The sequence below is a fragment of the Mobula hypostoma genome, chromosome 20 (assembly GCF_963921235.1).
Source record: "Mobula hypostoma chromosome 20, sMobHyp1.1, whole genome shotgun sequence".
NCBI lineage: Eukaryota > Metazoa > Chordata > Chondrichthyes > Myliobatiformes > Myliobatidae > Mobula > Mobula hypostoma.
Window position 1 is genome coordinate 34,317,719 of NC_086116.1, and position 12,849 is coordinate 34,330,567.

Consider the following 12,849-nt stretch of genomic DNA (forward strand, 5'->3'; position numbering starts at 1 on the left):
ATTGTCCTGAGACTAAACTAGGGTAAAATCAGTGGGTTGTGTGGCTCATTTCAGCTGGAAGGGCCTGTTCTGCATGTATCTCTAAATAAATAAAATCTGTGTTTATGGGGGAGAATAAGCAGTTGACATTATGGGCCAAGGCTTTTCCTCAATGCAGGTCTCAGCCTGAAGAGTTGACTGTTTAGAAATACACCATTTAAAAGGCATTTAAACAGGTATTTAGTAAGGTAAGGCATAGAAGGATATGTCGCTAATGCAGGCAAATTGGATTAGGATAGATGTAAAGATTGGCATAGAGGTGGTAGGTGCTTTCTTTGCTTGCATACTCTGATTCCTTGATGAGACTTCCCTCTCACCGCACTGTAGGATATTCTTAGATTGGTTTGAGATCTAATGGAAAATGTATTATGTTTTTAGTCGTTACATTAGGTCTCAGTCTTTGGAAGGAGATAATCCATTGTATATTCAGTGGTTCAACTTAATATCAGAGAATGTATATAGTATATATCCTGAAATTCTTACTCTTCGCAGACATTATTGAAACAGAAACGAAAACCCAAAGAATGAACAATGGAATACATTAGAACCCCAACCCCCCCCCATGCATAAGTGGCAGCAAAAACATCAACCCTCCCCCCTACTCTTATCAATCATAATATCAGCACACCTTATGAAGAGGGAAGAATGAATTTTGATGAAAATCAGAAAAACTACAAATAATAGTAATTTGAATTGACAGCAGGAAGTATTTGAAATATTCATTCTGTGGAGAGGTGAACAGAGGTAATGTTTCAGGTGAATGGGATGAAATATAGGAACAGAATGAGGCCATTTGGCCCATCAAGTCTGCTCCGTCATTTCATCATGGCTGATCCATTTCCCTCTCAGTCCCAATCATCTGCCTTCTCCCCATATCCCTTCATGCCTTGACTAATCAAGAATTTATCAACCTCTGCCCTAAATATACATAAAGATTTGGCCTCCACAGTCACCATTGGCAATGAATTCCATAGATTCACCACTCTCTGGCTAAAGAAATCCCTCCTCATCTTCATTCTAAATGGGTATCCCTCTATTCTGAGGCTGTGCCCTCTGGTCTTAGACTTCTCTACCGTAGGAAACATCCTCTCCACATTGACTCTATTGAGGCCTTACAACATTTGATAGGTTTCAATGAGATCCCCCCTTCATTCTTCTGAATTCCCATGAGTATAAGCCCAAAGCCATCAATTGGTCCTAGTATGGTAACCCTTTCATTCCCAGAATCATTCTCATGAACCTCCTCTGGACCCTGTCCAATGTAAGCACATCTCTTCTGAGATAAGGGGCTCAAAATTGCTTATAATACTCTTTACCAGTGAGGCTTCACCAGTGCCTTATAAAATCTCCTTGCTTTTATACTCTAGTCCTCTCGAAATGAATGCTAACATTGCATTTGCCTACCTCACCACTGACTCAACCTACGAGTTAACCTTAGAGAATCCTGCATGGGGATGAATGTTTTGATTTTTAACATCACTGTATAGAGATGAGCAGAGAGGTTGTGCTTAAGAATTGATGTGTTGAAAGTTGGGACTAAGATGAATGTTCTAAATGTTGAAACAGCTGATCAATAAGGATGGCAAACCCAGATATGAAATTGATACCGGAGAGCAGCTCAAGGTCATTGCTCCAGAGGAGGTTATGCAGCTGATTTTTGAAAAAATGAAAGGTAATTTCACAGAAACATTTGCATTAACAATTTTAATTTATCATTACAATAAATTTCTGAAAGTTTCATTGAGTATCTCTACATCTTGCACCATTAAAGTCTGGCAGAAATATTGCAAGAATAGACAAGCTACCGAGAGTTGTGGACGTAGCTCAGCACATCACAGGAACCAGCCTCCCTTCCGTGGATTCTTGTCTATACTTCTCACTGCCTCAGTAAAGCTACCAACCTAATCAAAGACCCCACCCACCCCAGACAATCTGTCTTCTCCCCTCTCCCACCGGGCAGAAGATGCAAAAGCCCAAAAACCCAAACAGTGAGGCTCGAGAACAGCTTCTCTCCCACTGTTAATAAGGCTATAGAACTATCCCCTAGTATGATAAGATGGACTCTTAACCTCAGAATCTATTTTGTTATGACCTTGCATCGTACTGTCTACCTTCTCTGCACTTCCTCTATAACTGTTACACTTTATTCTGCATTGTTGGCGTTTTCCTTTGTACTACCTCAGTGCACTGTTGTAATGTATGGATGGTATGCAAAACGGTACTTCACTGTACTTTGATACAATGTGGCCCTAATAAGCAAATTTACCAATTTAGAATAGATGTGTATGGATTTGTTTTGAGAGCACTAAGTCACTGGGGTGGTGTAGCAGCATTGCGGTTAGCCTAACGCCTAACACCTTACAGCAAAAAGTGATCTGGGGTCAATTCACGCCGTTGTCTGTAAGGAGTTTGTACGTTCTTCCTGTGACGACATGGGTTTCCTCCGGGTCCTCCAGTTTCCTCTCGCATTCCAAAGATGTATGGATTAGTATGGAAAGACCATGATTGCCCATGTTATATGACATGGCACATATCGATGATGATGTGTGTTGATTTGTTTTTCTGTTTACAGAAACTGCGCAGTCAGCGCTAGGCTCAGATGTAAATAATGTTGTTATAACTGTCCCATTGGACTTTGAGAAGAACCAGAAGAATGTGCTAAGGTGAGGAGAAGATTTACACAGAGAGTGGTGAATCTGTGGAATTCTCTGCCACAGGAAACAGTTGAGGCCAGTTCATTGGCTATATTTAAGAAGGAGTTAGATATGGCCCTTGTGGCTAAAGGGATCAGTGGGTATGGAGAGAAGGCAGGTATAGGGTTCTGAGTTGGATGATCAGCCATGATCATACTGAATGGTGGTGCAGGCTCGAAGGGCCGAATGGCCTACTCCTACACCTATTTTCTATGTTTCTAAGTTCTTGAAGCAAGCTTATTATGAGTATTCAATCCCATCCCCCTACACTGAAACTTTCAGCATTTTTTTTAACTAGCTGACATTTTTATATTTTATTCACTTTCAATGTTTTTATTCTTCTGTGTTAAAGCTGCCTTGATTTTTTTTTTTGCCAAGGTGCAAGTAGTATCACACTATTCCCATTAAAGTTCGAAGTAAATTAATTATCAAAGAACATGTATCTTACCATACACTAACCTGAGATTCATTTTCTTGTGGGCATTATCAGTAGGGCAAAGAAATGCAATAGAATCAATGGAAAACTACACACAACTATCCCTCAATCATCAGGCTCTTGAACAAAAGGGAATAATACACTTACTTGCTCCATCATTCAAATGTTCCTACAACCGATGATCTCACTTTATGGACTCTTTATCTCATGTTCTCACGTTCTTGTTATTTGCTGCTATTTATTTATATTTGCATTTGCACAGTTTGTTGTCGGCTTCACTCTGATTGATCCTGTTTTAGTTACTATTCTGTAGATTTGCTGAGTATGCCCACAGGAAAATGAATCTCAGGGTTATATATTGTGACATATATGTACTTTAATAATAAAATTTACTTTGAACTGCGACATATAACCTAGCGTGTAAAGAAGACAAACTGTGCAAGCACGAAATTAACATCTGGGGCACAGATAAATTACTGTCGCTCACACGTCCTGTTTGATCACAGATTTTCTCCTCTGAGGCTTTTGTTTACAGTTTACTTAGTGTGAAATATTTTGCTGTGTAGGCAAGCAGCCCAGGCAGCTGGTTTCAATGTGCTGCGACTGATTCACGAACCTGCAGCAGCACTTCTTGCGTTTGGAGTCGGGCAGGATGCACCATCGGGAAAGAGGTACTTTTTATAATATCTGCAAATAGTGTTTATGATTGTGAGGGATGCCTGAAATTTTGAAATGTTACAGTGGCGTTGGAATGTGGGCTGCTCCTAGCACACTTAAAGCAGCTGGAGCCAAATTGTATCGGACTCTGCGGGTCCTTTGGGTGAAGAGGGGGAGCCTGCTACATGGGCAACAGGTTGCTCTCCATATTGTACTGCCTGGCTTGCGTATTACATAGGCAACTGGGACACGACATCCATGGTCACCCCCGAATAACGGGGAGCCGTAAGTATAAGTTGAACTGAACGTAGTAAACCTAATCCCAGATGTAGATTTTGGCTCATGGTTAAATATTTGAAGCCTGACATTTTTATTATTTATGTTTCATGTTTTTTTCCCCCTTTCTATTTGCAGTAATGTACTTGTTTACAAGCTTGGAGGTTCGTCCCTCTCTATCACGGTAGTAGAAGTTAATAGTGGCATGTACCGGGTCCTTGCCTCTCACGCTGATGACAGCATAGGAGGAGAGTGTTTCACAGAAACCTTGGCACAGTACCTAGCATCAGAATTTCAGAGGTAAGAGTCCATTAGCATTCCAGGACACATTTATTATTGTCAGATGTACCAAGATACAGAGAAAAGCTTGTCTTGTTTTCTGTACATGCAGATCACATCATTATATCATTGAGGCAGAATAAGGGAAAACAGTAACAATGCAGAATAAAGTGTAAAAACTGCTGAAAAGGTGCATTGCACAGAAACGATAAAGTGCAAAGTCATAACAAAGTAGATTGTAAGGCCAAGAATCCATCTTGTCAAACAAGAGTCTGATAATGGAGGGATAGAGCTGTCTTTGAGCCTGTACCTGCTCTCAGGCTTTTGTATCTTCTGTTCGATAAAGGGGGGAGAAAAAAGAATGTCTGGTTTGGGTGGGGTCTATGCTGGCTGTTTTTCTGAGGCAGTGAGAAGTGTAGACAGAGTTTGTAGAGGGGAGACTGGTTCCTGTGATGTGCTGAGCTGTGTGCACAACTCTCTGCAGTTTGGCGATATTCTCAACATTTCTGCCGGATCTTAAAGTACACATACACCCGGCGGCTTAGGAACATCTTCTGCCCTCCGCCATGAGGTTTCTGAATGAACAATGAACCCACGAACACTACCTCACTTTTTTTTTTCCTCTTTCTGAACTTTATATTTATAATTCCAATGTGGTCTGCAAGGAGTTTGTACATTCTCCCTGTGAATGGGTGGGTTTCCTCTGGGTGCTTTAGTTTTTTCCCATGGCCCATACTGGTTAATAGGTTAATTGGTCATTGTAAATTGTCCTGTGATTAGGCTAGGGTTAAACAGATAGATTGCTGGGTGGTGTGGCTCATTGGGTCAGAAGGGCCTGTTCCATGCTCTATCTCAAATAAATAAAAATATTTTTTATTAAAACTTGTACTGTATTTTAGGGTGGTGGGGTGGAAGTGTTAGGTGCCCCTCTCTGCTAGCCTGCGGGTGACCCTTAGGTAAGGTGTAGCATCTGCTTGGCCCCCTGCCCCGAATCAGGGTCACATGAAGCCATGGAAGCAGGCAGTGGACGGTTGTATGAGCAGTCGGTACATATCACAAGACCTGGCTATGCGACCACTGACGCCAGGCAGACAATCCCTGAAGAGTATTGATAATGGCTGGGGTCACCCGTCTTGTAAAGACACTGCCCAGAAGAAGGCAATGGCAAGCCACTTCTGTAGAAATTTGCCAAGAACAATCATGGTCATGGAAAGACCAAGATCACCTACATTTGTATGACATGGCACATAATGGAAGAATATATTATGTATTGCATTGTACTGCTACTGCAAAACAATAAATTTCTTGACGTAATGTCAGCGATAATAAATCTAATTCTGATTCTGGAACTCTTTTTCAATAGGTTATTTAAACACAATATAAAGGAAAGTCCAAGAGCCATGATGAAGCTTATAAATAGTGCTGAAGTTGCTAAGCATGCATTGTCAACTTTGGGAAGTGCAAACTGTTTTGTAGATTCACTTCATGAAGGTTTGGACTTCGAATGTGCTGTATCCAGGTATGTGTACAAATGTGAAAATGGGAAATGCGGGGGATACTCAGTGGTCAGCGAGGATCCGTGATGTGAGAAACAGAGTTAACATCTCAAAGTCCTCTCGTCTTAACGACAAACATGATAAAGCAAGTGATAGAACAAGGATGCTTGGAGAGAAGAAAGTAAATTTATTATCAAAGTACATATATGTCACCATATGTCACCTTGAGATTAATTTTCTTGCGGGCATTCACAATAAATACAAGGAAAGAAATAATAAGTAAATAAGCAAGCAATAAATATTGTGAACATGAGATGAAGAATTTTGGAAGTGAGTGCATAGATTGTGGGAAGAGCTCAGTAATGGGGCTAGTGAAGTTGAGTGAAGTTAGTGCCTTTGTTCAAGGGCCTGATGGTTGAGGGGTAATGACTGTTCCTGAACCTGATGGTGTAGTTCCTGAGACTGATGTATCATCCTCCTGATGACAACAACGAGAAGAGAGGATGATCTAGGTGGTGGGGGTCCCTTGAAGATGGATCCTGCTTTCCCGCGACCGCTCCATTTAGATGTGCTCAATGGTGGGGAGGGTTTTACTGGTGATGGACTGGCCATATCCACTACTTTCTGTAGAAGACGTCTATAAAAAGGTAAAGACTGAATTTGTCCAGGTGACACTGAGCTTTCAGAGCTGTTTAGCTGTTGGGTGAATGAGAGCCCTTAGAGATTTACAAAAAACTTATTTGAATTGTGTGAATCAGAAATAGTAGTCACTGGAAATCCAAAACGAAAGAGAGACTGGAAATCAGAAAATGCTGGAGGAACTCGGCAGGCCAGGCAGCATCTATGAAGGGGAATAAACGGTCGACATTTCAGGTCATAACTGTTCATGAGGACTGGAAAGGAAGGGGGAAGAAGCCAGAATAAAAAGATGGGGGGTAGGGGAGGAGTACAAGCTGACAGATGATGGGTGAGAGGGGATGTGGGTAGACGGGGAGTCTGGGTGAGCAGATAGTCGAAGAATCACAGAGCAGCACAGATCGGGGGGGGGGGGGTGCAGTAAGAGAGGGTCTCCTGAACTGACGAAGAAAATATTTGAACTATTGTAGGTATACCTCGAAGAAAATTCACAGTGGAGCAGTAAATCATAAACACGAGATTCTGCAGATGCTGAAAATCCAGAGCAACACACACAAAATGCTGGAGGAACTCAGCAAATCAGGAGTGTGTGCTAATCTGCAGAATATCTTGTGTTTATGATGTACTGGAAAAAAGGATCTGTGGACAGAGAAAACTTTAAAGTTGCAGTTTGTTGGCCAGTTAGCTGTGATACACCACAAGATGTGATATTGGACCTCGGTGAGAGAGCTGTTGGGTATTTCCATCTCTGAATTAAGTTTTCATCCTACAGCTAATGGGCACAGTTTACCGGGCTAACTGCCCACTTCCTGTACAAGGTTGTTTTATATTTGAAGATGAAAATATAATAATATAATATGTTGGCCATCATTAGTCGTGGGATGGAATTCAAGATCCTTAAGGTAATGTTGCAGCTCTATAAAACCCTGGTTGGACCATGGAATATTGTGTTTAGTTCTGGTCAAAGTTCAAAGTACATTTATTATCCAAGTACACGTAGTTACCACATACTACCCTGAGATTCACTTTCTTGTGGGTGTTCACAGTAGATACAAAGAAACATAATAGAATTAATGAAAAACTGCACACGAACAAAGACTGGTAAACAACCAATATGGAAAAGAAGACAAACTGCAAATGCAAAATAATAAATAAATAGATCATATTGAGAATATGTGTTGTAGAGCCCTTCAAAGTGGAATCAGTTCAGTGTTGTTCACCTCGCTATAGGAAGGATGTGGAGGCTTCAGAGAGGGTGCAGAGGAGATTTACCGGGATGCTGACTGGATTAGAGAGCATGTCTTATGAGAATAGGTTGAGCAAGCTTGGGTTTTTCTGTTTGGGGTGAAGGAGGATGGGAGGTGACTTGATAGATGTACAAGATGCATTGATTGAGTGGATACCCAGAGACTTTTTATCAGGGTGGAAATGGCTAATATAAGGGAGGGGGGCATAATTTTAAGGTGATTGGAGGGAAGTATAGGGCGGATGCCAGAGGCATGTTTTTCTACACAGTGGTGGATGCATGGAACCATCTGGGGTGGTGGTAGAGGCAAATACATTAGGGGCATTTAAGAAACTCTTAGATAGGCACATAGATTATAGAAAAATAAAGGGCTATTTGGGGAGGAATTGCTCTTAGAGTAGGTTGAAAATCAGCATTACATTATGGGCAGAAGGGCCTGTACTGTGATGTTGTGTTCAGTGTTCAATGTACATTTTTCTTTAATGCCTGAAGTTTCCTGGTTCTTTGGCAGTATCCTAAAAGCAGTCTCCCATTTGGAGGTGGTGGGAAGGAGAGAACACATTGATTGTTTAAAAAGAACTGGTTTTTATTTCTGTAATGTCTTTCACAGCACTTTTCCCAGAGTACCTATGTTCATTTTTGAGCTAATGACTATCTGTTCCACAAGATTCCTCTATACTGCTGAATCTGGTATCTGTTTTGTATAATAGACTGCCTTTGTATTAAAGTATGCAATTTACTTTTAGGGCACGATTTGAATCTCTGTGTGCTACACTGTTTAGCCAAAGTATCCAACCTATCGAGAAGCTTGTAGAAGAAGCAGGACTTTCACAAAGTGATATTTCTAAGGTTTGTAAATACATACTTAAATTTGAAAGTTTGGATTAAAGTTTGCAATTGTCTATGACAGTCATCTTATTTGGTATGGTAAATAAAATAGAAATTTAGAGATGAATGTTCTTTGTCAGAATCAGGTTTATTATTACTGAATAGTATGATGTGAAGTTTGTTGTTTTGAGGCAACAGTACAGGGCAAAGATACAGTGGCATGCAAAAGTTTGGGCACCCCAGTCAAAATTTCTGTTACTGTGAATAGCTAAGCGAGTAAAAGATGACCCGATTTCCAAAAGGCATAATGTTAAAGATGACACATTTCTTTAATATTTTAAGCAAGATTACTTCTTTATTTCCATCTTTGACAGTTTCAAAATAACAAAAAAGGAAAAGGGCCCAAAGCAAAAGTTTGGGCACCTTGCATGGTTAGTACTTAGTAACACCCCCTTTGGTAAGAATCACAGCTTGTAAACGCTTTCTGCAGCCAGCTAAGAGTCTTTCATTCTTGTTTGGAGGATTTTGCCCACTCTTCCTTGCAAAAGGCTTCTAGTTCTGTGAGATTCTTGGGCCGTCTTGCATGCACTGCTCTTTGAGGTCTATCCACAGATTTTCAATGATGTTTAGGTCGGGGGACTGTGAGGGCCATGGCAAACCCTTCAGCTTGCGCCTCTTGAGGTAGTCCATTGTGGATTTTGAGGTGTGTTTAGGATCATTATCCTGTTGTAGAAGCCATCCTCTTTTTCATCTCCAGCTTTTTTACAGACGGTGTGATGTTTGCTTCCAGAATTTGCTGGTATTTAATTGAGTTCATTCTTCCCTCTACCAGTGAAATGTTCCCCGTACCACTGGCTGCAACACGAGCCCAAAGCATGATTGATCCACCCCCTTGCTTAACAGTTGGCGAGGTGTTCTTTTCATGAAATTCTGCACCCTTTTTTCTCCAAATATACCTTTGCTCGTTGCGGCCAAAAAGTTCTATTTTAACTTCATCAGTCCACAGGACTTCTTTCCAAAATACATCAGGCTTGTTTAGATGTTCCTTTGCAAACTTCTGACACTGAATTTGGTAGTGAGGACGCAGGAAGGGTTTTCTTCTGATGACTCTTCCATGAAGGTCATATTTGTGCAGGTGTCGCTGCACAGTAGAACAGTGCACCACCACTCCAGAGTCTGCTTAATCTTCCTGAAGGTCTTTTGCAGTCAAACGGGGGTTTTGATTTGCCTTTCTAGCAATCCTACGAGTAGCTCTCTCTGTAAGTTTTCTTGGTCTTCTAGACCTCAACTTGAGCTCCACCATTCCTATTAACTGCCATTTCGTAATTACATTATGAACTGAGGAAACAGCTATCTGAAAATGCTTTGCTATCTTCTTATAGTCTTCTGCTTTGTGGGCATCATTTATTTTAATTTTCAGAGTGCTAGGCAGCTGCTTAGAAGAGCCCATGGCTGCTGATTGTTGGGACAAGGTTTGAGGAGTACAGGGTATTTATAAAGCTTAGAAATTTGCATCACCTGGCCTTTCCTAATGATGACTGTGAACAAGCTGTAGCCCTAACAAGCTAATTAAGGTCTGAGACCTTGGTAAAAATTATTTGAGAGCTCAAATCTCTTGGGGTGCCCAAACTTTTGCATGGTGCTCGTTCCCTTTTTTTCACTCTAAAATTGTACAAAACAAAAATAATATACTAATCTTGCTTAAAATGTTGAAAAGAATGTTTCATCTTTAACTTATATGACTTTTGGAGATCAGTTCATCTTCTACTCACTTAACTATTCACAGTAACAAGAATTTTGACCAGGGGTGCCCAAACCTTTGCATGCCACTGTATATATTTACAAACAAATAAATATAGTGCAAAAATGGAATGACAAAATAGTGTTCATCTGTTTATTTTAAAATTTTATTTAGCGATATAGTGTGAAGTAAGCCCTCATGGCCCTTCGAACCGTGCCTCCCCAGCAACCCCACAACCTCAATTAACCCTAACCTAATCATGGGACAATTTACAATGACCAATTAACCTACCAAGTACGTCTTCGGACTGCAGGAGGAAACCAGAAGTCCCAGGGAAAACCCATGCATTCCACAGGGAGGGTGTACGGACACATCTTACAGAACAGTGCTGGGATCGAACTCCAAACTCTGGAACACCCGAGCTGTAATAGCGAGCTAACCACTATGCTGCCATGGCACCCGCAGCATTACTGTTGGTTTCTGAACATTTGTTGGACTGTTCAGGAATCTGAGGCTAGAGTGGAAGAAGCTGTTCCTAAATCGTTGAGTCCTGGTCTTCAGGCTTCTGTTCCTCATCCCTGATGGTAGTAATGAGAAGAGGGTATGTCCCATAAGACATAGGAGCAGATTTAGATCTGCTTCACCATTCTATCATGGCTGATTATTCCCCTCAATTCCATTCTCCTGCCTTCTCCACCCTTACCCGAAAATAACACCATGGTTATTTCATATTTAATTAGACAAAGCTAAATTCTTGAGCCAAGATTTAAACATTAAAAGTTTTTAAAAAATTGTTTGAATGTGTCATTTTGCAGGTTGTTAACACAGACAAGTGACGTGCACACCCAATTTAAATGCCCTTCAGTAACATAAAGCACCTGTAAGGTAGAATGACTTGCTATGAAGAAAATAGTTCCTGCTTGGTTCTTGCCATTTGCTGTATTCCCACTGATGGTGGATAAAATAAAAAATAAGTTTCTTCAGCTAATGAGTTTCAACAGCACATGATGTATCTGTGCTTCTTAACTCCACTGCAAGGAACCTTTTTTCCAAGTTAATGTAAGGTCTCATCAATGAAGGGAAGGTATGTCAACATTTTGAAAAGGAATTGACCCAATATGCCAGGTAGCTTACCTTTGAAACCAGGATTCCTCTGTGCGTGTATGAGGCCTTTTTATAAGTTATGAAGAAGTACCCATGGTAGTTGTAAATTTTTTGTTTAACCTCTGTTTAAGTAGGTGAAGTGCAAGGCAATTACTGGAGCAAACAGTATTTCTGGTGAAATTAGGAAGTTTCATGTGCAACAGTTAATTTCTTCAGCTTGAACGTTGAAAAGGGTCAACTGCTTTGAGTCAGTTATTATATACATATATTGGAACTTATATATTGTGTTTGTTAACACAAATAATGCATCTCACTGTATGTTTTGATGTATTATATAAATCTGAATGTGAATCTGAAGAGTGGTTCAGATGCTTGGCTTCCCGCTGTGAATGGTTCACTCTGGGACACCCTGTCCGATGTGCTGTGGAATACTCTTTACTTGCCCGGCACATCCAGGACAAAGCTGCACACCCAACTGGAGTCTCATTCACCAGAATAAACATTCTCTCTACCCTTCAACGTTGCTGTGATTAGTCATAGAGTCAGAGAAGAATACAGCACGGACACAGGTCCTTCAGCACAACCAGCCTATGTTGTCCACAGTACCCACCCAGCTAGTCCCAATTTCCTGCATTCAGCCCATATCCCTCCAAGCCTTACCCCTCCACGTACCTGTCCAAGTGCTTCTTAAACGATACTATTGTACCGACCTCAGCCACTTCCTCTGGCAGCTCATTCCATATACTCACCACCCTGTGTCTGAGGGAAAAGTTGCCCCTCAGATCCCTATTAAATCTTTCCCCTTTAACCCTAAACCTATGCCCTCTAGTTGCAGTTTGTTGGCCAGTTAGCTGTGATACACCACAAGATTGCTCTGGGCCTGTACTTGCTGGAGTTTAGAAGCATGAGGGGGGATTGCATTGAAACCTATTGAATATTGAAAGGCCTAGATAGAGTGAATGTGGAGAAGATGTTGCCTATACTAGGTGAGTTAGGAACAGAGGGCATAGCCTCAGATTAGAGGGATGTCTATGTAGAACAAAAATGAGGAGTTTCTTTGCCAGAAGGTGGTTAATTGGTGGAACTTATTGCCACTGACGGCTGTGGAGGCCAAGTAATTGGGTATATATAAGGCAGATTCCAGAGACACATCAGGGACTGTTGTATATTTAATTTCACGGAAACATAGCTGTCCCCTGCCATTTTGGACGCCATGTTGCAGTTTGATGGCTTCACCATTCCCCACAAAGACGGGACAGCTTTTAGAGGTGGAGTATGCTGTATGATTAACTCGTCGTGCACAAACATGGTAGTTCAGTCTCAGTCCTACTTAATCGATCGGAACATCTAGCAGTAAAATGTAGTGCTTTTATCTGCCAAGGGAGTATTCCATCGTAATCCTGGTAACAGTGTACATT

At 41.1% G+C, this 12,849-nt stretch overlaps 1 protein-coding gene across 1 annotated transcript in view; it reads left to right on the top strand.

The window, feature by feature from the left end:
- hspa14 (heat shock protein 14) overlaps positions 1-12,849 on the top strand; it is a 31,956-nt gene that overhangs the window by 8,323 nt on the left and 10,784 nt on the right. The window contains exons 5-10 of the mRNA XM_063072645.1: positions 1,606-1,711; positions 2,612-2,702; positions 3,735-3,839; positions 4,240-4,401; positions 5,744-5,899; positions 8,505-8,607. Of these exons, the coding sequence (XP_062928715.1) occupies positions 1,606-1,711; positions 2,612-2,702; positions 3,735-3,839; positions 4,240-4,401; positions 5,744-5,899; positions 8,505-8,607 (723 nt within the window). The remainder of the gene's footprint in view (positions 1-1,605; positions 1,712-2,611; positions 2,703-3,734; positions 3,840-4,239; positions 4,402-5,743; positions 5,900-8,504; positions 8,608-12,849) is intronic.